This window comes from Lissotriton vulgaris, chromosome 2_1 (assembly GCF_964263255.1).
Source record: "Lissotriton vulgaris chromosome 2_1, aLisVul1.2, whole genome shotgun sequence".
In the NCBI taxonomy this organism is placed as follows: Eukaryota; Metazoa; Chordata; class Amphibia; order Caudata; family Salamandridae; genus Lissotriton; species Lissotriton vulgaris.
This window is the reverse complement of record NC_141687.1, coordinates 1,820,550,563-1,820,577,980: the sequence shown is the minus strand read 5'-3', so window position 1 is coordinate 1,820,577,980 and position 27,418 is coordinate 1,820,550,563. Positions and strand designations below refer to the sequence as shown.

At 49.3% G+C, this 27,418-nt stretch overlaps 1 protein-coding gene across 5 annotated transcripts in view; it reads right to left on the bottom strand.

The window, feature by feature from the left end:
• The window catches only part of GOLM2 (golgi membrane protein 2), a 510,098-nt gene that overhangs the window by 340,394 nt on the left and 142,286 nt on the right, over positions 1–27,418 (bottom strand). For all 5 annotated transcript variants that reach the window (XM_086957907.1, XM_086957904.1, XM_086957905.1 and 2 more), the window contains exon 5: positions 1,258–1,399. In XM_086957907.1, the coding sequence (XP_086814033.1) occupies positions 1,258–1,399 (142 nt within the window). The remainder of the gene's footprint in view (positions 1–1,257; positions 1,400–27,418) is intronic.

Here is a 27,418-nt window from a genome sequence, read left to right as displayed (position 1 = left end):
TTGCGACTGCAAATGAGGTCACAAAATAATGGTACATACCATTCAGGCTCGCTATTAGGAAGGGACGTTCCTGGCATGCCCCTTTCTAATAGCGAGTCGCAAACCCTATTTTGCGATTCGGTAAATGGTTACCGACTCGCAAAATAGGGTTTGTACATGGGCCAGACCAATTTTGCGGTCGCAAACGGGCCGATTTCCCTTTTGCCACTGCATAAAAAGGTTATACATCTGGCCCTTAGTTCACTATTACCATTTTTGCTAGGGCTGGGGCTGGAATATTTCTCAATTCATGTTTAAAGGCTCACTTTTATCAAATATACTACTAAAGCTCGAAGTGGTAATGCACTGTCATTTACAGCAGCACATTTTCAATCGAAATAGCTACAAACTTTCTCACTCACGTGCAGTTTAAAGGATAAAACTATATAGCGTACAAACAAGCTTTGTAAACAGGGTTGCAGGAAAAATATATTGCAGGGTAATCTACATTGAAATCATAATCAGCCCACCTTCACCCCAAATGAAGATATATAATAAGGATAACTCTAGCCTGCTAATTTCTATGTAATAAAAAACAACGGGATAAACTGCCACCTGCAGGGCATGATGGGGCATTAGAGGTCAGAGTGCCCTTAAATGTGCAGTGCCTATTCTAATTGTTTCAGTGCTGCAGCCCATACAGTTTCATTGCCATATCATTCTATAGCATTTACTTTAAAAGAAGCAAAAATTGTTTGGGAATTGAGTTTTTAAAAGGTCTCTTAATTAGTCCTAGTGACATTTAAAGCCTTGTTTATTTTTTACTGCCATTCTTTAAAGTAAATTAATGCGATTCAAAATTAACCTGTTCCATTTTATATTTTTTGTAACATGTAACTTTTGGCCTTTACAAAATAAGGGAAAGATACTGTAGAAAATGTGATTTTTAAAGAACTCCCCTGCGGTCTCTGCACATGGGCAGGATTATTCAGTGCCTATGAATACCAGTGGATACCCGCTGAGAGAGCAACAGTGGTTAAGAAATGTAATTAGAAAAAGTAACATAGCAACATTTTTTAAAGATCAAAGTCAACAACACCATGAAGTGAACTCAGAGTAATGGTGTAGGAAATAAATAAAAAGCAAGAAAACACACAAGAATACAGGAAGCAGAACAATAAATATTAATGTGAAAGTAAAACGCTGCATTAAAGCAGTATGTAAAGTGGATACAGCAATGGGTGAACACATTTTCATTGACTAGCATCAAAGACTTACCTTTTATATTTTGCATGTGAATTTTAGAAGTGTCTTCAACTATAGTAGTGAGATTCTCAATTACATCTTTTTTGGAGTTGTTCTTGGTGATCTCTCCCAAATCTAAACCATTTTCTTTGCTGGAGTCGAGTTGATCAACAGGCTGTGAATAAAAAAAGCACACTCTACTTGAAAACAAATGCATCCACCTCCCGGGAAAGCAGCCAATGCTGTTCAAAATCCATAACCGCTCTTTAACAAATCTTTAAATGAACAGATTTAACATTCAAACCGGACTAATTATTAAGAGAGAAACTTACATATCAGCATCTACAGAAGTTGGAAGAAAAGGGAGAATTGAATTCATCCTACGCCACAATTAAGGAAAGTAGAGTGAGAAAGTAATTATGAGAGTATGAGTAGGATGTCAAACATTGGATGGCACCATGAAAGAATAGATATAAGGGAGGTAAACTGTTAAGGGAAGAAGGAGACAGAAAATATGCCAGGAACATAGAACAGATCATTTGCTTAAGGCAGAGGCCTTCAAACTTTTGGATGCGGAGACCCCCTTGTCAAAATGGTTTAGGCATAAGGACCTCTTCGGACAAAAATTTCGAGAACCTGGTACTCCTCATCATCGACAACCATAAACGCCCTTAACTCTCACAGCAAATAACTTTTACTGTAGGGAAATAATATTAAACAGTGTGTAGCAAACCAAAGGTCAGTGAGCGTGGGGGCATAGTCAAAGGTGTAGCTAAAAACAAAGGGCCTCATTTTTTTTTTAAACAGAATTTATTAGTTTTTTGCAAGAAAGCCATTTAAACCACAGTAAAAAAGGCCGCCATTGCGCAGATGGCTCGTGCTGCCACAGGATAAAAGCAAACGTCAAATACTCATCCCTCCCCCCAAACACCCCTCCCCCGCCAGTGTGCCCCACTTAGGTCGATCATAGGAATAGCAGCCAACTACCCAGCCGTGTAAACCACCTAGAATCAGATGTAGCAACATGGTAAAGTGTCTTCACAAGATAATCAGAGCCCTGCAGCCCCATCCAAAGTCGCAAACGCAATCAATCCTCGATCGCCGCTGGGTGCCCCTCCAATTCACCCGCACCCCTCAGTCCCACTCAACGCACTCTCCACCTGTCTGGTGATGGCAATCAGTCCCCCCGACTAGCCTCAGCATTCTGCCCTCCATCCTCCTCTTCGGTATCCGCAGATGGGGTCTGCAGTTCGGTCACCAGTGCCTCCCACGCTCTCGCTGTTTCTAACACCTTCTCATTAGTCGAGCGCCTAGCCAATTGCAGGCGGAGGGTGCCCTCGCTGCCCGCCCAGGTCAAGAAGCTCGTCCGCCATCTCTGATAGTTAGGTTCCGTCCTAGACTTCCACTGCATGGTGAGTTCCCATTTTGCCATGATCAGCCCCAAGTCGTTGAATTTACTGGTAACTTTGGTACGGGAGGGTATGTGGAAACAAGAGCAGCAGGCAGGTAGCCATCTCAGCCTCCAGTGCCCGCTCGTTACACGATTCAGGCACATCACCACCTCTTCCCAATAGGATCCCTACCCCGCGCAGGTCCAGAACATGTGCAGGAAATCGGCACCGTCCACAGTGCACCTCGGACACGTTGAGTGGGAAACCCCAAAATACCTCAGAATCTTGGCCGGAGTCAGGTACGCCTATGGAGTGTGAAAAACTGTACCAACTGAAACCGGGCATTACGCGTACCCTTGCAGGCTCGCCGCAGTAGGTGGGGCCACGTGGTCTCTGGTATGGGCCTGCCGATGTCCGTCTCCCACTTACCTTTTAAGGTATCAAGTGACGATAAGTGTTCAGTCGACAGGCGTCGGTAGAGGCAAGTGACGGCTTTAAAAGTGCCCGCCGCCATGGTGACATACTGGTAGCCCAGCGAGGTCGGAGTTTCCTGCAGCCCCGTCTACCAGCGGCGCTGCAGTCCCACCACCAACGCAGCATGCAATAAATAGTCTCCTCGTGGCAACCCAAACGTGTCTTGTAGATCCTGAAAGGACAGCAACACGCTATCTCTATACAGATCTCCTACCATATGGAGGCCCAGCTCCTCCCAAACTGCCAGCCCAGTCCAGTTACCCCGTGGGGGAGGGCCGTACACATACCCAACGGTATCTCCGGGGCATACGGGGAGGAACAACCAACCCGTTTCTGACTCCGATTCCAGCACAAGCGAAGAGTGCGTTCTTCAAGAGTGAGCTGGCTAAGATCGATCTTTTGTTGGAGGACTATGAAAGACAAAACGTGTCGAGGGATCACTCTGCCACAGAGTCCCTCAGGTCCCCTGAACTCCCGAGCCACCGCCAGCGTAAGCCACTGAAGCTGTGCCGCCAGGTAGTACTATTCAAAATCAGGCACCGCCAGTCCCCCATCAGCCCGTGGACGCATCAGGGTGGTAAGCGCAACACGCCGCCTACCCGCGCCCCAAAGAAAACCCGTGGTCATAGCCCGAAGTGTCCGGAAGACCGAGGTCGGAATCCACGCAGGCAATGTGCGGAAAAAGTAAAGCAAGCGCGCAGCGCCACCATCTTTAAGAGTGCCACTTAGCCCGCAACCGACAGAGGGAGAGAGCTCCAAAAAGCCATACTGGCCCTCAGGCCCCTTATCGCCTTGTGCACGTTACCTTCCAGGAGATCAGACTGTGTATGATAAATACGGGTCCCCAGATAAGGCAGGCAGCAGGGCTCCCACCTCAAGTCCTCCCCTGCCGGAGGTTGCCGCCCAGTCGGGGTTAAAGGGAATAGGCAGGTTTTGTTCCAATTCACACACAGGCCTGACAGTCGACCAAACTGCTGAAGCAGTGCTCTGGCACCGCGGAATGCCTCGTCTTCTTCTGACAAGAACATCAGTAGATCATCAGCGTATAGAGAAATGTAATTAGCCTCTCCACACATTGACAGGCCATCATACGACCTCCCCAACCTAGCATGTGTAGCCAGCGGCTCGATCGCGAGAGCAAATAATAGCAGGGATAACGAGCAACCCTGCCGGGTGCCCCTCCCCACCTGACAACCAGCTGATATAGTCGGCCTCGTTTTGACCCTGGCGGAGGCTGAGTTGTACAGTAACGCTGTCCACTGCACAAACTGATCTCCCAAGCCGAACTCTCTTAAGACCTGAAACATATAGGGCCATTCTACGCTATCAAAGGCCTTCTCAATATCTACTGAAAGCACAGCAGCGTTCGGAACATCCTGGCAATCCCCTCCATAACTCGGAGCAATCGACGTATACACGTCACTGTGTTCCTGGTAGGGATAAAGCCTGCCTGATCTGGATGCACCAAGGTCGTCATGTGCTCCAAAAGACGGGTCGCAAGGATTTTACTGAGTATTTTATAATCCACCGTAAGCATAGAGAGCGGACGGTACGCTGAGCGCAAGCTGGCATCTCCGCCCTTCTTCAGCAACGGTATAATAATCGCCTCTCTGGCAGATGCAGGCAGCCTTCCCAGATCCCAAGATTCCCTATATACCAAGAACAGTCTTGACGTTAGGAGATCCACATATTTCGCGTAAAACTCTACCGGGAGACCATTAGCCCCCGGCGTCTTCAGCCGCGCCATGTGCTTGATCGCAGTTCGAATTCCACCCAGGAAAATAGCTTCCCCCAACTTGTCTCCCTGAACTGGGTCCAATCGTGGGAGCTGGGCCGCTAAGAGGAAGTCCTGGGTCTCCCCCGGTAGGTCCGGCACCGCACTCCGATAGAGCGCAATGTAGTAGCTAAAGAACTGATCATTGATCTTCGTCTGCGAATACACAAGGTCCCCAGTAGCCGTGCTCTAGGACAGAATAGGAGTGCCCCGGGTCGCCGGGTTCGCTAGCCATGCTAATAAAGAACCCACTTTGTCCCTTTCTGCATGAGCCCTCACCAGATACTCCTTGTAGTCAAGACAACGCAGGCGCTCCACCTGAGTGGCCAACGCCTCACGCGCCTCCAGCACTGCCGTCCGGCCCGCCGCATCAGTGTGGCTAGCCCTTTCAGCGTGACGTAGCCGGTCTTCCTCCCGCGTGATATCCCACAACAACGTCTTGCGGGCTCCCGCCGTGGCCGAGATGCACACCCCTCTCATCACCACCTTAAACGCGTCCCACTCATGGGCTCTACTAGACGCCGTACCTGCATTTTCAGCGAAATAATGTTCTATGCTATTGTTAACCCAGCACTAAAAACAGGGTCTGCCAAGGCCATGGGGCTCAAACGCCACGTGGGGATCGCCTGGCGCTGCCACGTCCACTGCACCGCAATTAGGCAAGGGTTGTGATCTGATAGCGTCCTTGCCAGATACTCACTGTGATAGACCATGCCCTGGGCTTCCGGTGAGCACAGGATACCATCTATTCGCACATGTAAATCATGCGGTACGGAGTAGAACAAGTAGTCCCTATCCGTTGGGTGATGGGCCCGCCACGTGTCCACCAGGCCCAATGTACTCTGCCAGTCCCGCCGCACCTTCGCTATCCTATGTACTGGCGACTGGGCCAGTGGAGGATGGGAGCGATCCAAGCCCACATCAGCGACCGAATTGAAATCGCCCCCCAAAAACACCGTACCAGTCAGGAGGGTCGCCAGCTTTCCAGAAAGGGGTGAGAAAAAGGCCGGCTGTTCCACATTCGGAGCATACACACTGCACAGGGCCACCTCCCTTCCATCCATACGCCCCTGCACTGCTACAAACCTCCCCTCTGGGTCAATCACTGTGGTCAAAGGCTGGAAAGGCACACACGCACGCACGCATCCAAATCAATGCACCTCGCGCGTACGCAGAATATGTAGTATAAAACAATTGACCCCGCCATCTACGCTGCAGCGCCCGACCTTCAGATTGAACAATATGGGTCTCCTGCAGGAAAGCTACCTGAATCCCCCTGGGCACTAGATATGCATGCACCTTATATCGTTTCCTCATGGAGTTCAGCCCTCGTACGTTCCAGGAAATGCATTTCAATTCAAGGCGGGTGCCCATAGTGGAGTACATCAGGGCACACTGGCAACACCCCAAAACCCCAAACATCCCCAACCAACCCCCTCCCTCCCTTCCCCAGAACAGGCGCTAAACTGCAGTTACCCATCCAAACTTGGTATCAAGAGCAGGAACTCTCTGGCAACTACCAGAGTCTCACACCTAGCATGAGTATGGGGGGGTGTCTCTACACCTGAACGGGCTAGGCGGTAATAACACCCTACTCTATCAGCGCTCAGCCTCCAACATAAATCCTCAGCGCCCCGCCCCGGAGGGACTCCCCAGCAAACTCCGACAGCGGTCATCCCCTCTTAACACAAATAAAACAATAGGAATATTCACCCATCCCGATGACAGTCCCCCCACCGGCTCACATCCCAACACGGCAGCCCAAATCCAGGTTAACACCCCCTTACTGTACACAAGCTGGGCAGATAAGAGTCACTCGTCCATGAGGCCATCAGCAGTTCCCGGCGTGACATGAGGCAGGGCCCGACCGTCCACATCAGAACCCTCAGTTACTAGGTCCTCTGACCCCTGCTGGGAGCCCGATTCCACCACAGGCTCTACGACCACTGCCCCCCTAAATGGCGGAAACCGCCTGGAGGGCCGCCCGGCAGTCCAGTTTCGTCTGTGATTGTGATGGCGTTCGGGTAGATGCCATGCGACCCCTGGGCCGCCGCCTTCTACGAGGCTTCGGGCTGGTCTCCGCCGTCTTCTCCACTGCCTTCTCCGTCACCTCGTCGCCATCTCTGCCAGCCCTACATGTTTCCAGCCAACACCAATCATCCTCAGGAGAGTCAAAAAAGTACGTTTTACCATCCACCAGTAGTCTCAGTCGTGCATGGAAAAGGAGAGAGTACCGTATGCCCTCCTCACGAAGGGCCTTCTTGACCGCCAGGAAAGTGGAGCGACTGCGCTGGACATCATATGAATAGTCAGGATAAATGGACACAGATGCATTATCCACCTGGTAAGGACCCAGTGCTCGCGCCTTCTGCTGTATAACATCCCGGTCTTTAAAATGCAACAGCCGTGCCACCACAGGCTGGGGAGGGCAGACGACGGCTGGTGGGCGGGCAGGCACTCGGTGGGCTCGCTCCAGAGTGTAAAGCTGCGACAGACCCTCAGGGGCCACCACCTCACGCAGCCAGGCCTCCAGGTAGGCGACCATGTCGTTCCTCTCGATTTTTTCAGGCAGGCCCACCACCTGGACATTGTTCCGCCTGTTGCGGCCTTCAGCATCCACAGCCCTGTTCTCCAGGTGTTGCACCCTGCGCAGCAGGTCCCCCACCTCTGCATCACTCACCTTGTGTGCTGGCTCCAGTACCTCCAAAGTCAGTTCCGTGGCCTTAACTCTGTCGGCCAGCTTGTCATGATCCGCCCTCAGCAGGCCCAAGCTCGTGGACACCTGCATAATGTCGTGATGCAACGCCTCTCTCGTGGCTGTGATAGCTTGTAGGATCTGCTCCAGCTGTTGCTGTTGTAGTCCCGACACCTGCGCCCCGGCAGATTCCTGATCCTGGCCCACCGACATCTCCACTACAGGATCGGGAGGTGGCACCCCTGTTTTAGCCTTCGGCTTCCCCATGTCCCCACGGTGCCAGTGCACTTCTCAAGGCCGTTCAAGCGGTGGCCAGACAATGCGCACTTATCCGTGGCAACAAGAGAAGCACGAGTCAGGCCCTCGCCCCACACCAGGCCAGAGTCACAAGCCTGTGTCAGCCGCCTCACCACTAGACCGCTCCCTGGGACAGATGGATATCACAGTTGCGAGGCGCGGCCCCCCAGCGTCTGTCTTCCCCGATGGTGTCTCCGGCCCCAAATTGTTAGGTTGCCGCTATCGTGGGGCAGCCGCCGTCACTCCACGCAATCCTGAGGTGGTGTCACCAGCTCCCCAGGCGACTATAATCCGGGGCCGCACCGCTACTCCCGGCCTTCCCTGCGTGGCCCTAGCCGGGTCGTGCTCCTCACCCTCGCCGCCCAGTAACAGGCAGCAGGGCTATCACTCCCACCGAGGTGTCCCTCCCAGACCCCAACGTGGGGTCCCAGTTTGCAGATGAGGTAGGGTCCGGTCACACCCACGGCGAAGCGCCGTCGCCGTCCGCCACCCGGCCGCCGAGCAGGCCGTCAGACAGCCAAGTCCCAACCTTGAAGCCCCAATGGCGGGCGAATCCGCAGATAATGAGGAGCCTCCTGCTCAGGCTCGACCCATGACCACCAGTTAGGGGCCCGATCAATATTGGGCACAGGAATCAACCAGTGATGCATGCAATCCTAGTCCCAAGGCCCAGCTGGAGCAAGCGTCGTAAAGCGCTCTCCTCGACGTCACAGGGCCACGGTGGAGGGCCCCACAGCCATCCGGGTCCGCCACCAAGGATGGCGATCCCCGCAGTAGCAGGTAGCAGCCCCGCTGTCTCTCCGCCGCAGCCGCCGGCCGCGGCAGGAAAAGTCAGATCCGGCCGCAAGATGGCCGCTCCACCTCCGCGACGGCCTCCTGAGTATGCGAATCAGGGGATGAAGTGCTGGGACCAGGCCCCACCAAGATGGCCGATCGCCCGACTGCAGGCCCACGACAGTTTTCGCTCCGGTGTCGGCAGTGGGCTTTGCCGGCCCTCTCCGGTCAGCGCAGCAGCGTCCCTACAACTTAGGGAGCCCCTCCAGGACCCAGGCGCCGCACCCCAGGTATGATGACAGGATAAATCCACTGAGGCAGACGCGGAGCTCCGAGCTCAAGCAGCCATGCCCGTCGGTGGTCAAGCCACGCCCCCCCAAAAAAGGGCCTCATTTATGAGGAATTGGCATAGGGCAGCGCCGCACTTCTTGCTGAGCTGCCGTGCGCCAATGTGAAAGGGCAGGAATGTACTGTATTTCTAAAATACGATGCATTCCTGTCCTTTTCCCCTGTGTTGGTGCACAACTTGCTGCCTAGCACTAGCATAGGCAGTATTGTTTTTGAACAGGAAGGGGCACCTTCCATCACAAAAACAATCCTGAGAGGCGTTTTCCTCTTTCTATGTGAGCTGCAGAATGTAGCTCACATTGAAAGTGTAAAAAATTAGGAGAACTGAAAACATTTCTCCTTGTTGCGCCTCTGCTGGGGAGGCGTCAATTTTTGGAGCTGCCCCAGTTTTACGTGATTTTGTAAATATGGGGCAGCATTGAAATCCATGGGTGTTGTGTGGGAACCCAATGCAAAGCTCATGCAACCCCCCCACCTTTGATGCAGAGTAAGGCAGCACAGTGACTTGCTCTGCTATGTCTTATATCTGGGAGACTATACAAAGCCATGCAGGTGGCTTTGCACAGCCTGATAGGTATGGTTGAGACGCTTGCGCCACAAGAGCCTAAGAGAAAAGTGATGCTCTGGTGATGCAAGCCTCTAATAAATAAGCCACAAAATATTCTGCACATTTTTTAGGTCTTTCACCATCAGATATCTACATATAAAAATAATGGGCACCGTAAATGGAAAGGAAAATGCTACTTACCAGTATGCATCTGTTCTTGGCACGTAGAGCTGCAGAGTTACACACTATGCATAGATGGCCACCTACTGTTAAGCCCAGATGTTTTTAGTTTGTTTTGTTGAAGAAAAGTCTTTCGGAGTCACGGGATAGGTGACTCCTCCTTAGGATGATACTGCGCACGGGCATCGGCTCCATCCCCAGATTGTTTTTTTTCCGCCACCGGGCTCGGATGTGTTTCCAGCGCTCCGTGTTGGAACCGATTTCCTTCGGCCCGCAATCTTCACCAAACTACAAAACTTAGTTTCAAACGCTTTCCAGTTGACGCTAATCTTCAAACACCGAGGATATCGATTCCGGTCGTCATCAACGGCCTTCGGGGCTACCTAGGCCTCAACTTCAGGACCTTCACACGGTGCCGACGCACACACACCGGCACCGAAAAAGACAACGGCCCAACATCCAAGCCATCGGCACCGAAGCACACCACTACTCCTTCTGCACCGAAATCCAGGCCAGAACCAAGCAAGCCCGCTTCAGATTCCAAGACACCACCGGAACCGAAAAAAATCATCGGATCCGAAAAGGTCATCGGATCCAAAAACCATACCGGAACCGAAAAAACACTCGAAACCGAAAAAAGCTTCGGAGCAGAAAAAGACGGCTGCCTCCCCAGTGAAAGACATTGCCAAGAAACCAAAACAAGCCATCTCTGTGCACAAGACTTCCTCCGCACCAAAAGATCAATCCCCTGCAGAGGATTTATCCTACCCAGACCCTGCTCAAAAGACTCTGGCTAAGTACCCAGTCACTGGACACCTAGTTTTGGCTCCAAAAAAGCGACCACTGGACACACCCACTCCAGCTCCGCATTCAAAGAAGAAGGACATAGCTACCTCTCCCTTAAGACTGCCTTCCCCTTCTCTCTCACCTGTACCATCACCACCACCAGCAACGCCCACAGGATCCCCAGACCCATGGGACAATTATACCATCTCAGATGTCCCAAATGTCCCTCAGGATGACGTATACCCCTCAAGGCCTTCCCCACCAGAAGACCCTATAGGGTATAATGAATTAATTCACAGGGCTGCACATTATCATGGGGTAGATATTTATACAGACCCTGTTGAGGAAGACTTCCTGATGGATACATTTGATAATGCACAAAGGTCTTCATCCATCTTGCCCATGCTCAAAGTAGTGATCAAGCATGCTCCTCAAGTCTTCAAAGACCCAGTCAGATCTCGGGTCATTAACCCTCGGATAGAGAAAAAATATAAAGCTGCCCCATCAGACCCAGCATATATTATAGGCCCAGTACCACTAGACTCACTTGTAGTTTCCAAGGCACGCAAGAGAACAAACTCACAACACTAGGTGGCCATCTATGCTAGTGTGTAATCTGCAGCTCATATGCCTCGAACATACATTTTAAAAAGATGTTACTCAGTGGGAAATGCACTGTAGTACATTATAAAACCTCTATTAGTTAATGCACTGCAGAGGTCTGTGTGTAACCAGAGAACCACAGAATTAAATCTTGATTTATGCAGTGGAGAATAGGGACATGCATTTTTAGACCTACGAGGTAAAAGCATGTGACAGAAAGCACTGTGAATATGTAAGTCATTATTTTATACTTGCAGTGCACACAGTGTAAGATAGCCTGCTACAAAATGCGCAAACGGTTTTACGATAAAATAGTGCTTCCAAAAGGTAGATTTTAGTAATACCAGTGCGTATGTAATGCAACTTGTTTTTTACATACCTGTCCCTTCAACACCTCCTTTGGGATACTAACAGCTGTGTAAATATAATTACAATTAAAAACAAGCACATCATATCCTTGCTGTTAATGCCTTGTATTACCACTCCAAAAACCCAAATCTTTGTCATCCCAAAGCTTGGAGTGATTGCATCAATTAAAGTCAGAACCAGCTCCCAAACACCCTTTACACTAGCAGATTAACTAATGGAGCACATTGGCACTTCATTCGGGAAAGCAGACTTCCTGGCAGAAACCTTTCACACACTAGACAATTGATGGAACTTCAGCTGATAATGTAAATTAGCCGTCCCAGGACGGCTGCTTTTTTCCAAAAGGAAAGGATATTTTTTGAATTGCAGGCACAAGTGAAACTGGGGAATGAGGACCCTCTTCCCAGGACTCCAAGCCCCCATGGGGGACGTGCCTCAAAGATTGAAGACCTCTGGTTTAAGATAGGGCAGTGGCAGCTGCTCCATCAGAGTGGAGGAGCGCCGCACCCACCACCAGCAAATAAAACGATAATAAACAGATTTTAAACCCATTTTAATTATTGTTTTATTTTAATCCTCTGGACCTACCCCCGTAATCTGATGAGTTTTAGGGGCGGGTCCAGGGGACGACACTGCTGGTAGGAAGTGGTAGGCACTTCCTTCACTGCGCATTAGGATTTGGCTAGTTGTCTCAGGGCGGCCAAACCCACATGCACAGTGAAGCTCTCTCCATCCCCAACTGCATTGCTGGGGCTGGAGAGAGCAGGCACAGGCTCCCAGTCTGCCTGGGAGCACAAGTTGCAGGCGCACAGGCCAATCCAGACGCTGCTTTCACGCAGTGGCGGCAGAACATTCTGGGAGCCTGTGCCCAGATGACGAAGAACGCGATGTGGCAGGAGACGGCAGCGTTGATCAGATCAGGCACGGTGCATCCATTGGAGCGTAGCCCCCCCACCCGCAGCTCCCTCGGGGTCTCTGAACTTCAGTAAACTGAATCAGTTTACTTAGGTTCAAAGACATAGAGGGAGAACTGACAATCATGTCAGTCAGCATGATGCCGGACCGCCCACCCCCTTCAGAGTCTCGTTGACTGACATGATTGTCAGACCAGGGGCACAACACAAGTGCCCATGAGTGGGGAAGGTCGGCGAATTTTTGCGCCGTGCCCAGTCATGCGCACTAGTGTCTGCTCTGGCTGGGCATGCCCATTAGGAGAGCAAGGGTTGAGTAAAGGCTCAATCCTCGGTATCTTAATGGGCAGGCGGGCGAATAGTAACTGTGCCCTAAGCCAATCCGAGAACTGCTGGCAGCACCAGGATTGGCTGATAGCGGTTGCCAGTCCACTCCAGTGCCGTTTGTGAAGGCGCCAAGGGGAGTAGAGGTGGCGCGGACAGGCTGTGTGAGGTAAGATTTCTGTTTTATAATTAATACGTAAGAGATGTTTAGCTCCGTGGAAACAGTAAATCATTGCACAATCTTAGAAGCATGACACATGATAAATTGGGCTGCAAACAGATAGGAGCTTGTACTGTGAAAGTCAAACCCAGGTGAGCACACAGTCACGGCAGCCCAGAGAGAAGCAAACTCGCAGCAGCATCGTGGGCATGCAGGAAACAATATGAATACTACTGCCCTCACTTATTTTCCACTTAGAGCATTTGTAATTAGTTATCACCAGCCACCCGTGAAGCGAATGAGCTGGCGCAAGCTGTAAATACTGCTCTGCCTCCTGCGCACCAGGCCCCGCGGCTGCAATTGTGAAATAAACGTTTACAAACCAATTGTCTCCCAGGCAGCAGAAGCATGTGGGGTCAATGTGAGAAACTCTCCCTGCAGCCTCCAGGTGACTGTGCAGTGCTCGTGAAACAGCCCACTTAGAAGGGAGATCACACATTTCATTAAAATAGCTTTAACGCAAAAACGTGCAAAATTCACACTGCACAATTTTTGTTAGTTATTTTAAACCCGGCAAGATGGTTCGACCAGTGTGTCTGTCACGTTCTGCGCTTAGAAACACCAGATGTGCGGTAGGAAGAGCTATGTTAAAACTATAATTTCAAAGTTTGCCTCTGTCCACATTTTAAAATAATTGAGCAACTAAAAAACTCAAATCCAGGTTTAAGAACCCATTAAAGATATGACTCTTCGGGTTCATGTGAAGTATTCGACATGTTACCTTGCTATTAAAAGCGTTGTCTGTATATAAAAAAAAAATCAAATGCAGTTTCCAGTTTATTATTATTTTACTGTGTACCCAATAAAGCAAGCATTTGCAATGCAATAAGTCTCGCATATACGTGAGTTTGATCTATTGGCATTGTAAATGACAATGGTTTTTATTTATGTTTCAAAAACCAAAACATAAATAAAAGGCAATGTCATTTACAATAAAAATAGCTCAAACTCTCGTAAATGCGAGACCTATTGCATTGCAAATGCTTGTTTTGGATAGTGATGACAGTTTCCAGTAGTGCCTGTATCAGCAAAATTTGACAGTCCTTGAAGCTCTCAGTGGGTATAACTTTAACAGGACAGTGCCCCACCCTAAATATTTTATTTGGAGATGACCTGCACTTCCAGTAACACTGCTATACGTTTATGGATAGAAACAGTACTTACCAGCAAGGATGCTATAATTTTAATGAGACAGTACCAGAACTTTAACTCAGGGCCTTTAAAATGTATTGGGAGAGTACCAGCACTTCTCAAAAAGCTGCATTACATCAAAAGGCCATAACCAAACAAGAACAAAGGGGCAATGCCACCTGACCATCACAAGGGCCTGAGCGGGACAGGCGAAGCTGGGGACATTGTAAGGGATGTGGAAATTTTGAGTGGTCTTCACAGGTCAGTTCTGCACCCTAATTTTCGTTATAAGTGTCCATTTCTATAAATCATCCTCCAAATAAAGTACAGCAGGGGCTCGATTACACAGAATACAGTTATGCAATTCTGTACTGCGGCGATTTTGCATCCACTGACCGGTGCAAAATAGAGATCTGCACCCACTGACTGATATATCATTTTTGCATTTGTTAGTCTGTGCAAATTTAGTTTACAACTGGTTGGTTGGTGCAAATTGGTTTGGGAAATTTAAAAGGGCACCAGTGTGATATAACCAAGGTCACTGGAATTATGCTCCAGGGGATGACCTAATTATGCTGCAGGCTTCACTAAATAATGTGGCAAGAACAACCTAAATTATGTGGAATAGTGCAGCACATTTTGTGATAGTATTGCTTAATTATTTTCCAATTGTTGTACGTTAACACTGACCAGGCAAAACATTTACCTCAGTAGTACCAGATTAACATTCAAATACAGCAGTAAGCAACTGAAATGTGACCAGTAAACTTTGCAAATGGTGTTCCACTGAGTGGCAACACATGTTATCGGGTTTTTAGTGCATGTTGATCGTTTGAGATAGAAACACATGTTTTTGTTAACCTCAGCAGATTACGCAGCAAATGAAGGTGTATGTGGCAAATGCAGTAAATCCATAATTATGCATAACAAATCGGGCTGCAGAATCGCATAAGGGTATTTACTGTAAGCAGTTACTAACTTATCCCCCTCTCCCCCCACACACACACCCATCCCGGGCCCTCTTGTAATCTAAGTAGCTAAGAACGTGGACTCGTTTTTATAAAAAGCAGCATTTAAAACCAATTTAAGTTTGAACAGACACAGGTCACATGCGCCAATGAAATGGAAATATTTAATGTGTGACTGGGCATGTTTACTTTTGCCCTAAATTAGCCAGCGCTCCTGTACCGCGGGAGGGCTGTCCCCTGTTACCAAGGCCCCTGAAAGAGGCTTCATTTGAAGCATCACAGTGCTGGGAAAAGAGCCAGAGCGCTCTGCAGCCTGCGGAGGTTCACACACAGCGGCTGTGCTTGACTGACCCCGAAACACACGCGAGGGAGACAAAAGATGAGTGGCACTTCTTACCTGTCGTCTGGGGAGGACAATACACGTGACAAGCCACCCTTGAAGAATCCAACGGATAAATGATGGAAAGAAGTGGCCATTTCCAACATCCGATATTGAAGCTCAGGAGGTTACTTACCCACCACTGAGATCTGAGTGTGATCTTCAAGCTATTAGCAGCCTAAAGCCCTAAACGCATCCTTTCATCCTTCTGGTTCCCGGCAAGCAGAGTGTCAATTTCCGTTGTATGCTAATATTTTATACACAAATACATGGGTTCTAAGAATAGACCATTTGGGGAAACTACAATCCAAATACTGATAATTGTTGATTTGTCCCCGCTGTTGTTCCAGCTGTCATAGAAATCCAGAGAAGGTGCATGCACATGTAATGGCAGGGAAAGTCTCTGTCCCATCACAATTATAGAGAAGCACGGAATCGAAAACAGTGGTGCGCGCGCACCACAGAGGAGCGGGGGGAGGGAGCGCGGCAACGAGGCGAATGCACGTCCATTTGCTTGTTCTAGCCACAGACGGGAATGGGCGTTGCAAAGGCGGGGACATGCACCCACCTTTGTCCAACCGCGTGCCTTTTATTTAAAAAAAAAAAACATGCGAAAGCCAATGCCTGCTGGGGAAAGCCTGATCACACGCACGAGCGTGTGGTCAGCTTTCAAAACCCCCTTTCAAGAGGACTCGTGCTGCGCGAGCAATGCTGCGCACTGAAACGCTAGGCGCGAGACCTAAAAAACGGAACAAACGGACCATGCTCTATTCTCGGAAAATCGTTTGCTCCTTTTATTGTGGAAGCGATGTAAGCAGAAATGTCTTGCATAGACAGTCTGACCGTTTTTTTGTTTTATGGTTATGTCCTAGTGAAAAACGTTAGTTTCTAGAAGGCATTTTGTTGCGTTCTTTTCATTATACGTACACAATATAGCTCAGCGTAGAAGGGGCTCTTGTGAGGATGCCACTCGGGGAGGTGGGAGTTAATGGCGCTAAATGACAATATTGAAGCCCCCACCTAGGAGGGCAATGCTTCACTGCACACCCACCTTGGACGAGGGTGAAGCGGGTCCAGGCTGGTCCGCACAGGGGGCAGAGGCACGCCTGAGAGGGTCTTTGACGCTCGCTCGCCATAGAAACTCAAACTTTTACACCTCACCACTTCCAAATGTCACCAGCTGCCCCTGGATAAGATATGTTTATTTTTATTTTTATTGCACCCACCCCACTTCCTCCTCCCACCCAGCCCGCCCACCACTTTGGAAGGAGACGGGCCACTACTGCGATAGGGAAGAAAAATGTATAAGCCAGGGGATATGAGGGAGGTAACCTATCATTAAGTAGAATGTGCCTCACAATAATATCACTTACCTTCCAACTCCCTCTAGACATATATTTAGGATTATTTTACAACCATCGTTTTTAAGGCAACACAGTCGGAGAGAAGAAAAACAAAATGCTGCACTAATCCTCAACTTAAATTAAAAAAAGCAAAAAACTAAAAGCACTACTAGGCTAGGTACGACTCATTATTGGATGTATCCCCACTCATTGTTCACGTCGAAGACAAACTGTTCTTTTTAAACTGCGTTTTTATTGTGTACATGGAATTCACATTGACATAACGGGACTGCATTCCAAGTGAATTATGCAAAGGCACATAACGTTTTCCCTACACAGTTGATTTTTGAGGAAGCTATATTATTACATAAAAACGCACAATAGGAAGGGACTAGAGATTGAGCCTTCTCTCACTCTCCCAAATAGACGCTGAACCTCATAAAAAAAAGTGAAAGGATTATTGCAGCCCCCAGCGAAGGGGCAGCACAGCAAGAAAAGAGGGGGGGGGAATAAAGGACTACCCTTAGGGTTGTTGAAATTGCCCTCACCCACTAATACAGTCATGCTTCATCATAGGGCTGCTAACACACCCTGGCGCAGACCAACGCTCAGGGTGGAGTGAATATTTTCAGAAAAGATTTTTTCATAAGGGATCCCTTGTTCCAGAAAGAAAAATGATTAAAACAGTCCAAGTGGGTAACCCAGCATTTTTATTATGGATCCCCTGGCAGGATTAAAAATGATTGGGTATATTAGAGCGGATATGTTTCTTTTAACCGGTCTGCTTGTGTCAACATGTTTCCGCCAATTCCAAACAACAATTCCATAGATGAAAAGAAATTTGACCAAATACAGGCAATAAATCGACCCTACAATTGTTATCAAATCCCTTGACATTGAAAACACTTATGTTTGGGTAATATTATGAAACCCAACAATGCACTAGGAACAGTACAGAGACAGTACAAGGGGAAAAAGGGATGGGAAATCACAAGGCGAATCCAGCACATTAAAATTAATGAGAACATTTCCTAAAATATAGGTTGAACTGGCGAGTTGGGGGGGTGGGGGGGGGTTCATGACTTTTCAGTAATACAGAGTATTAAAACTGTTTTTTGTGCTTTGCTCTGTGTTACTTTGACAAAAATATGAACTAAGGATAAACATTTTTTTAATTGTTGAGTTCAAGTTGAAATCTACATAATTTTTACATTCATTGTATGTTATGTAGTGCATTTTTCCATTTTTCAGATAGAATATTTTTTTCACCTTTTCAGTTAAGTTATGTTGTAATAAGACAATTATGCCTTAGTTTAGTGGGGTAGTGATTTGCAAGGAACAATAATTTGTTCCCAAAACTGACCATTAGAGGATTTAAGATTACAGAAATCATGTAATGACCAAGATACAGAGAGAGCGCACGGAGAGACACAAAAGGGACTTCACCCCTGATCGACTATACCCCAAAATGTTATAACTCAGCAGCGTGTCTGGAATCTATTTGCAGGCACAGTGATCAGATTAATAGCAAGCAACAGGCAGAGATATTTTGATTTGTTTCTCCAAACAGGAGTTGGCATCAGAAGGTGGCTTTAAGAAAGGCCATGCTTGAGTTAGTAGATCTAATGCCACCTAATGGTGGTTAAAGTAAGTCCTGGACGTTGCTGTCAAAGTATCTCTTAGTGGCAAATTAGAAAGCATTTTTTTTTATTCTGGCCAGGATCCTAGTCAATCAGTTACTTCTGATCCTGCATAACATTATACATGATGATCAAGCAGATTTCATTCCAGGCTGCAGCACATCTCATAATCTCGGCTAACTACGGCATGTCATGAACAAAACTGCTACCCAATATCCCAATGCAGAGTGAATTGCTCTTGTACTGGAGGAGGCCTTTAACTTTCTCCATTGAGACTACATGCATGATGCTGTGATAGTTTGGGATAGGCCCGTTCTGGCGGAGATGGATACAAATACTATACATGGCTCCATCCGCCTGTGTGAGGATAAGAAAGTACATCTCAGCTCCCTTGCAAATACACAGAGGCACCAGCCAGGGTTGCTTCCCTACTCCCTGTTTTGTTTACCATGGCAAAGGAAGTGTTGGCTGCTGCCTGGGGGATGCAGATAAAAAAACAGACCCATATAATCTGGTTGTATGCGGATGATATTTTGCTTTATGTCCGAGATGTATCAAAGGACCTATGGACCTATGGACCTATCTTTGATTAACTCAGATCATATCAGATTCTGCATCTCAAAAGGGTCTTCGTATAAATTGGGCCAAATCATTAATTTTCCGGTTGCCCCCAGAGGCTACCATATTTCGATACTTATGGATTAGTATATATCATTCTTCCACACATCTTCTTGATGGTAATTCAGGCAAAGCTGTACGAGCTCTTCACTCTCAGATGACCTTTTGGGTGTCCTTGACGCTTTTGGTGATTGGGAAAGTGGCCCTTGCGAATTGAAGCTGCCAGTGGAAACCAAGGTGGTCTCTCTCTCTGATTCTGAACGTTACTCCCTATCATCCCAGTTACAGTGGATGGCCCGCTGGCTTCTCTCTTCATGAAACAGAAATCTCTAAAGCAAATTTAACAATGGTCTGCTTCATTACTCGCTGTATCCCACTATTTGTACCCCTGTTCGCCCATGAGATTGCACCAACTAGCCACATCTTTACTCGCCAGGGTGAGTGAGGTAATCACAAAGCAGGGAAAGGGTATGCCCAGACCTGGGTCTAGTGCTAACGCTTGCCACTAGAGTCAAGCTAGCCTGGCTGACGAGGGGTGAAACCTCGAAACCAGTCCCAGGATGCTGGGTACTGGTCGAGGGAGGACCTGGGCTGGCAGAACGAGCTGGGCTGTTCCCATAGGAACAGGGTCAAGACTGATTTGCACATGGCTGGGTCTAAACTGGAATGGCGCTCAGTGCAAAAAAAACAATAGATTTAACTCAGAACTGTGGCTGGGGGGGAATATTTCATGGACTCAGCCTTCCGTCTATCATCTGTTCTTTTTGAATTTGTGATCCGCTAGGCATCAACGCCCGAGTTTGTCTGCCCTGGCATTCAGGGAACCTGCCAGGTGTTGAACACCCAGGATTATGCCCTGCTGTTCCAGCCATGTCCAGAGTCGCAAGGCCTTTTGACAGAGTCCAAGACCCCACCCCACACTGCTTGTTGCAGTACCATATGGCGGTGGTGTTGTCTGTGAATCCCTGCATTGACTTCCCCTTAACGGAGGAAAGAAATGCTTTCAATACTAGTTGAATCACCGGGAGCTCCAACAAGTTGATGTGGAGCCCTGATTCTGCCAGATACAAGAGTCCTCTGACCTCCACCTCTCCCAAATGGAAACCCCATCCCACGAGTAACACCTGTCACTGCTGTGAGATCTGGTTGGGGAAGGGAGAGGGGTCTGCCTCTGACCCAATCACAGTTCATAAGTCACCACTGCAGGTCGTTTGCAGTTCCTTCTGAGATCTGGACCACATCAGAGATATTTCCCTGATGTTGCGCCCACTAGAACTTCAGGTCTCACTGCAGAGCCCGCATCCGACATCTGGGATGATTTACCAACCGGATTAAGGCAGCCATGAGGCCCAGCAGCCTTAGTCATTCTCACCTAAATCAATGATAAAGGCTGAAACATCAGTATTATAACCTGAATATCCTGGACTCGTTGCTCAGGAGGATAAGCCTGGTACTTCACTGTGTCCAGAACAGCTGTTATGAAAGGGAGTGTCTGAGAAGGAGTCAGGTGTGACTTCTACACATTTTCAGTGAACCCCAGCAAATGCAGGCGGTCGCCATAGTCTGGAGGTGGGAAACTATAGTCTGGGGCAAGGACGCCTTCAACGGCCAGTAGTCGAGGTAGGGAAAGACTGAAACCCCTAACATGTTCAGATGAGCTGCAACCACCGCCATCACCTTGGTAAACGCCCGAGGGGCGCTAGTAAGGCCAAATGGTAGCACAATGAACTGAAAGTGCTTGTGGTTTACCTTGAACCACAGGTAACGCCTGTGGTCCCGGCAGGATGAGGATGTGAAAATATGCATCCTGCAAGTCAAACGCTACCAGCCAGTCTCCTTGAATTAGGGAAGACAAGACCTTAGCCAACATGAGCATCTTGAATTTCTCCTTTTTGAGGAAGAGGTTGGCGGTTTGGACAAGACCTTTGTTCTTTTTGGGTATCAGAAAATAGCGGGAATAACAACCACTGCCTACTTCTGAAATCGGAACCCATATAGTTGGCCCTTTGACCAAGAGAGCTGTAACTTCCTCTCAGAGCAAGATAAGATGATCCTTCACCAGCTGTTCTTGAGATGGTGGTAAGGGGGAAATTGAAAAGGTAGGGAGTAACCTCTCCGAATGATCTGCAAGACACATTTGTCAGATGTTATGGACTTCCAGTGCAGGAGATGATGTTGGATCCTACCTCCAACAGCACACCCATGGTCTTTCAAAAACAAGCTTGGGGGATTTAGAGCCAGCAGTTGGTGGTGGGTGACTTCTAGCTACCATTCCCACAAGTTCGGAATGCTCTGCGTCAACATCCTAGCACAACTTAGGAAACCCGTGCGGGACGGTGGCTGGGGTATGGCTGGTGTGGTTGAAAGCCCCTTCCAGTGCCACGAAAGGGGACGATGTGTCACTGAGAGGCCCAAGGACCTGGCCGAAACCTGTGTGTCCTTGAAGCGTTGAGTCCATCTTTTCTCTGAAGATACAAGTACCATTGAAGGTCATGTCAATGAGGTTGGCCTAGACTTCCGCCCAAAAGCCAGATGTTTTCAGCGATGCATGGTGCCGCAAGGCCACGGTCAACGAAACAGCTCTGCCCAGCAAGTCAGTGGTATCTGGACCACACCTAATGGTGAACTTTGCTGCATCCCTCCCATCTCTCACTACTTGTTTGAGCGCAGCCTGGGCCTCCTACAGGACCTTTGGCAACACATGCACAACCGTTTCCCATATGGAATGTGAGAAATGACCCAAAAGGCATGCAGTGTTTACCGACCACAATGCTAGGCTGGCAGAAGTAAACATCTTCTTCCCAAGTGCGTCCAGCCTATTGGTTTCCCTGTGTGGGGAAGTGGAAGGGAACGCTCCATGAGATGTTAAGGATTGAACTACCAACTCTCAGGGGTAGGATGTTGGCTAAGGAAACTTGGATCACCCAGGGAAGGGCAATGGTGGTGTGCTATTGTCCTGCTCACAGGAGCCTCTGTGCTAGGCTTCTACCCAGTGTCTAGAAGAACATCTGTCAGTGCTTTGTTGAAGGGTAAAAAGGGGTCACATGAGGAAGCACCAGCCTGAAGCCCTTCTGTCAAGAGGATAGTCTTGACCTGCATTGAGGGCAGCTCCAGGTCAAGAACCTCCACTGCCCTCTTCACCACCATAGCATAAGACACTCCCTCCTCTGTAGCCACTATTGGTGGCGAGAGCATACCAGCATCTGGAGAGGTTTCAGGTGCACTGGCTTCCGCAAGCTCCTCATACCAGTCCGATTCCTCACCAGGAGTGTCTACCTGGTGTTCTATAGGGTCCAGTCATGCCTCCCCCTCTTCTCCCATACCTGTAACCTCGTCAAAACTTTCAGGCAACAACCTAGAGCCTCTGGGTGCGGTCGGCCCTGGAATTGTTGTCGATTGACGCCGTTCTAACTACGAGTCATAGGCAATCAGAATGGGCCTGTGCCGCCGATGGGCTCCAGGAGCATTGACTTCCGGACCGTCGCCAGAGGAGGTCGTGTCAGCACAGACTGTGCAGATCTGGTTCCAAGATCGGATTCATGAGACCCCACCGCAGCCGAGGCTGGAGCTTTCGGAACGGAACCTGATGGGCCCTCTTCCGATCCCGCAGGTCACTCAAGTACTCGGCCCACTGCCTCATAAAACTGGTTTTTGAGCGGGTTCACTTCAGCTCCCAGAAACAGGGGGAGGTGCAGAGTCGAACAAGTTACTTACCTTCGGTAACGCTTTTTCTGGGAGATACAATATCTGCCTGTGGATTCCTCACCTTGTGAATATCCCCCTTGCGTCAGCAACATTTGGAAATTCTTTTTGTAGCTTCGCGTGGACGCGGACGTCACAGAGACACGGCTCCGCTCGCGACTCCGCTGATGTCACCGACGCCTACAATAGGCCCACGCCGGCGTGATGACATCAGTTCCGCCCTTTTTTACCGTGCCCTCGAGGCACACGGACGGACCGATGACAGTAGAAATGTACACAAAATACACAGTATAGAAATAAATGTAACACACAAAGTGTGAAGTAAATGCAATAAAACATATTACAACAAAACAATCCATTAGAGATACTCTGGCAAAGAAGAGTGGACAACGGGGAGGCGGGTGGGTCAGTGAGGAATCCACAGGCAGATATTGTATCTACCAGAAAAAGCGTTACCGAAGGTAAGTAACTTGTTCTTCTGATAGATACATCTGCCGTGTGGATTCCTCACCTTGTGAATAGAGTCCCACAGCAGTCCCCACTCCCGGAGGAGGGTGTCCACTCTTCTAGACCAGGAAATCTTGAAGAACAGAGCGCGCAAAATGGCCATCCCTCCTCACTTCGGTATCCAAGCAGTAGTGCTTCGCGAAAGTGTGGAGGGAAGACCAAGTTGCGGCCTTACAAATATCCTCTACAGGCACACCTCTAGCCAATGCAGAGGATGAAGACTTAGCCCTAGTCGAATGAGCTCTTATGCCCTCTGGTGGATCCTTACCAGCCAAAGAGTAGCAGATCTTAATGCAGAGGACGATCCATCTCGACAAAGTCCTCTTATGGACCGCTCTTCCCTTCTTGCAGCCAGCAAAGCCAATAAAGAGCTGGTCGTCCATGCGACAGTCTCTAGTTCTGTCCAAATAAAAAGACACCGCCATCTTGGGGTCCAGACGGTGCAACCTCTCCTCCTCCTTGGAAGGGTGAGGGGGAGGATAAAAGGAAGGGAGGGTGACGGATTGACCGAGGTGGAAAGAAGACACCACCTTCGGCAGAAAAGCAGCCCTGGTCCTTAGAACCATTCGATCAGCATGAATGGACAGGAATGGGGGCTTGGAACTAAGAGCTTGAAGCTCACTTACCCTCCTTGCCGAGGTTATCGCAACGAGGAAAACAGTTTTGAAAGTCAGGAGCCTCATGGTACACTTATGAAGAGGCTCGAAAGGAGCTCCCATTAAAAATGTCAGAACTAAATTCAAATCCCACTGAGGCACAATAAAAGGGACAGGAGGGAACTTATTAACGAGGCCCTTCAAAAACCTCAAAACTATAGGAGATTTAAACAGAGAAGGCTGGTCAGGCAAACAAATAAACGCCGACAGCGCTGACAGATAACCCTTCACCGTGGCAACAGCAAGCCCCTGCTGTGCCAGAGAAAGGGCAAACTGGAGAACATCAGATAAATGGGCCCTCAAAGGGTCTATGGACTTCTCCCTGCACCAAATAACAAATTTCGACCACATATAAGAATAGATGGACTTAGTGGAGTCACGCCTGGCTGACAAAATGACATCCATCACATCGTGAGGGAGAGAAAAAGAAATCAGGTTGCCCCGTTCAATCTCCAGGCATGAAGGTGTAAGGTCTGGAGGTGGGGGTGTAGAACCTGCCCCTCCCACTGAGAGAGGAGATCTGCCCTGTGAGGGAGACGGAGCGGCGGGTGAGAGGAGAGGTGGAGAAGGTCTGAGTACCACACCCTTCTTGGCCAATCCGGGGCAATCAATATGACTCGGGCCCGGTCTTGGCGAATTTTCCTCAGAACCCGAGGAATCAAGGGTATGGGAGGAAAAGCGTAAAGGAGTTGCGAGCTCCAACTCAACTGAAACGCATCCCCCAAGGCTCCCTGCATCGGAAACTGGAGGCTGCAGAGTGACAGGCAGTGAGCATTCTCGTGAGTGGCGAACAGGTCCACCCGAGGAGTCCCCCACATCCGAAAGATGTCGTGAACTACCTCTGGATGGAGCCTCCACTCGTGATCGGCAGAGAACTGCCGACTGAGACTGTCTGCACGAACGTTCTGAACCCCGGCCAGATGATTTGCCATCAGATAAATCCGATGGTCCTGAACCCAGGACCAGAGACGCAGAGCCTCTCTGCAGAGACACTGCGACCCTACTCCTCCCTGTTTGTTGATGTACCACATCGCGGTCGTGTTGTCCGTTAGGACTTGGACCGACTGACCGCGAAGGGAAGGGAGGAAGGCCTTGAGCGCCAGACGTATTGCCCGCAATTCCAGAAGATTGATGTGAAGCAACCTTTCCTCTGGAGACCAAAGACCTTTAACCTCCAGGTCCCCCAGATGAGCACCCCACCCGAGGGTGGACGCGTCCGATATTACTGTGGCAACCGAAGGAGGAATCTGAAAAGGCTTCCCTTGATACAGATTGCCTTCCACACTCCACCAAGACAGATCCGCTGCAGTTTCTCTGGAGATCTTCACTGACTCCCTGAGATCTCCGTTGTGCTGATACCACTGCCTGCGGAGGCACCACTGGAGAGCCCTCATGTGCCAGCGTGCATGGTTGACCAACAGGATGCATGAAGCCATCAGACCGAGCAGGCGAAGGACCTTCAGGACCAGAACAACCGCTCCAGGAAAAAACAAAGGAATCATCTCCTGAATGTCGCGAATCCTTTGAGCGGGAGGGAATGCACGACATACAGTAGTGTCCAGTACCGCACCTATGAACAGGTTGCGCTGCGAGGGCACCAGGTGAGATTTGGGTACATTTATCGAAAAACCCAACCTGTGCAACAACTGAGTTGTCTCCTGCAAATGATGGAGCACCTTCTCCGGCGACTCCGCTTTGATCAGCCAGTCGTCTAGATACGGAAACACATGTATCCCCGATCTTCTGAGATGAGCTGCCACCACCGCCATCACCTTGGTGAAGACTCGAGGCGCAGTAGTAAGACCAAACGGAAGAACCACAAACTGGTAGTGTGACCCCACCGTAAAACGGAGATACTTTCTGTGCGACTTCAGGATGGGAATATGGAAATACGCATCCTGCAAGTCGATTGACACCATCCAGTCTTCTTCCAGCAGCGCTTGAAGAACCTGTGCAAGAGTGAGCATCATGAACTTTTCCTGTTTCAGGTAAAGGTTCAAGATCCTGAGATTCAGGATAGGCCGAAGCCTGCCATCTTTCTTGGGGATCAGGAAATACCGGGAGTAGCACCCCTGACCCCTTTCCTGCTCTGGAACCACCTCTATCGCACCTTTCTTGAAAAGAGCCAGGACTTCTTTCTGCAGGCGAAGCAGGTGGTCCTCCAAACAATAACCCTGGCAAGGAGGGTAATTGGGAGGGAATTCCCGGAAAGGAAGAGCATACCCATTCCCTACAAGATTGAGAACCCAAAGATCCGATGTAATTAATTCCCAATCTTGTAGGAAATGAGTAAGCAGACCCCCCACTGGGCCCACACGATCCGGAATGGCGGATCTAGGGCTGCTTTGCTGCGTTGGCTGGGGGTTGGGAAGGAGAGGAGGAGGAGGAGGAGGAGGAGGATTGACGACCTCTAGGGCGGGATCTTTGTCTGCCCCTGTACGACTTGTACAGCGTATTTTGTTGCTGCTGCTGGGAAGGTCTGTAAGAGCGAAAGGAAGATTTTCCGAACCCCCTGAAGCGTTTACCAGTAGTTCCTCTGGACTGAAGACCCAAGGACTTTGCAGTGGCCCTACTGTCCTTAAAACGTTCCAAGGCAGCATCAGCCTTCTTGCCAAACAATCCTGAGCCATCAAAAGGCAAGTCCAACAAAGCAGACTGGACGTCCGCAGAGAACTCTGATGACTTAAGCCAGGCGGCCCGCCTGGTGGCCACAGATGAACCCATGACTCCTGCCACCGAATCAGCAGTGTCCAGACCACTCTGAATAACCTGTTTCGCAGCCGCTTGAGTGTCTGAAATCACCTCCTGAAAATCCTTTCGGTCATCTTCAGGAATTTTCGGAACTAGCTGCTTGACAGAATCCATCAAGGCATGGATATACCTCCCCATCAGGCACGTTGCATTGGTTGACTTTAAAGCCATACTGGCTGATGAGAAGACCTTCCTGGCACCCCGATCTTGCTTCCTGGATTCCTTGTCCCCAGGAACCTGTGGGAAAGCTCCAGCAGACTTCTTAGAGCAAGCAGCCTGCACCACCAAACTCTCAGGCAAGGGATGAATCGATAAAAACACAGGGTCCTCAGGTGCCACTCTGTACCTCCACGCAACTGTTCTTGAAACTGCAGGAGCAGACAAAGGCTTCTTCCAAACCTCATAGATGGGCTCAGTCAAGGCCTCGTTGAAGGGTAACACAGGCTCAACTACAGACGAGGGAGAATGAAGAACCTCAGTCAAGATGTTAGGCTTATAGTCAGCAGTAGGAAGAGTAATGTTCAACAGACTTGCTGCTTTCTTAATTACAGTGTGATAAGGCACCACATCCTTTGAAGGCACATTAGAGACTGAAGCCAACTCCCATTCAGGTGACAGTTCAAGCCCACTGGCCTCACACAAATCCTCAAAAGGATCCTCAGAATCCCGTACCTCTCCTTCTTCAGTATCTGAATATAGATACCTATCCTCTTCGAGGAGCCTCTGAGCCTTTCTCCGAGACCTCTCCTTCACAACCGAAGCCAACGGGTTCGGAATCGACTCCGACGGCGCCGGAGCCGGCGTCG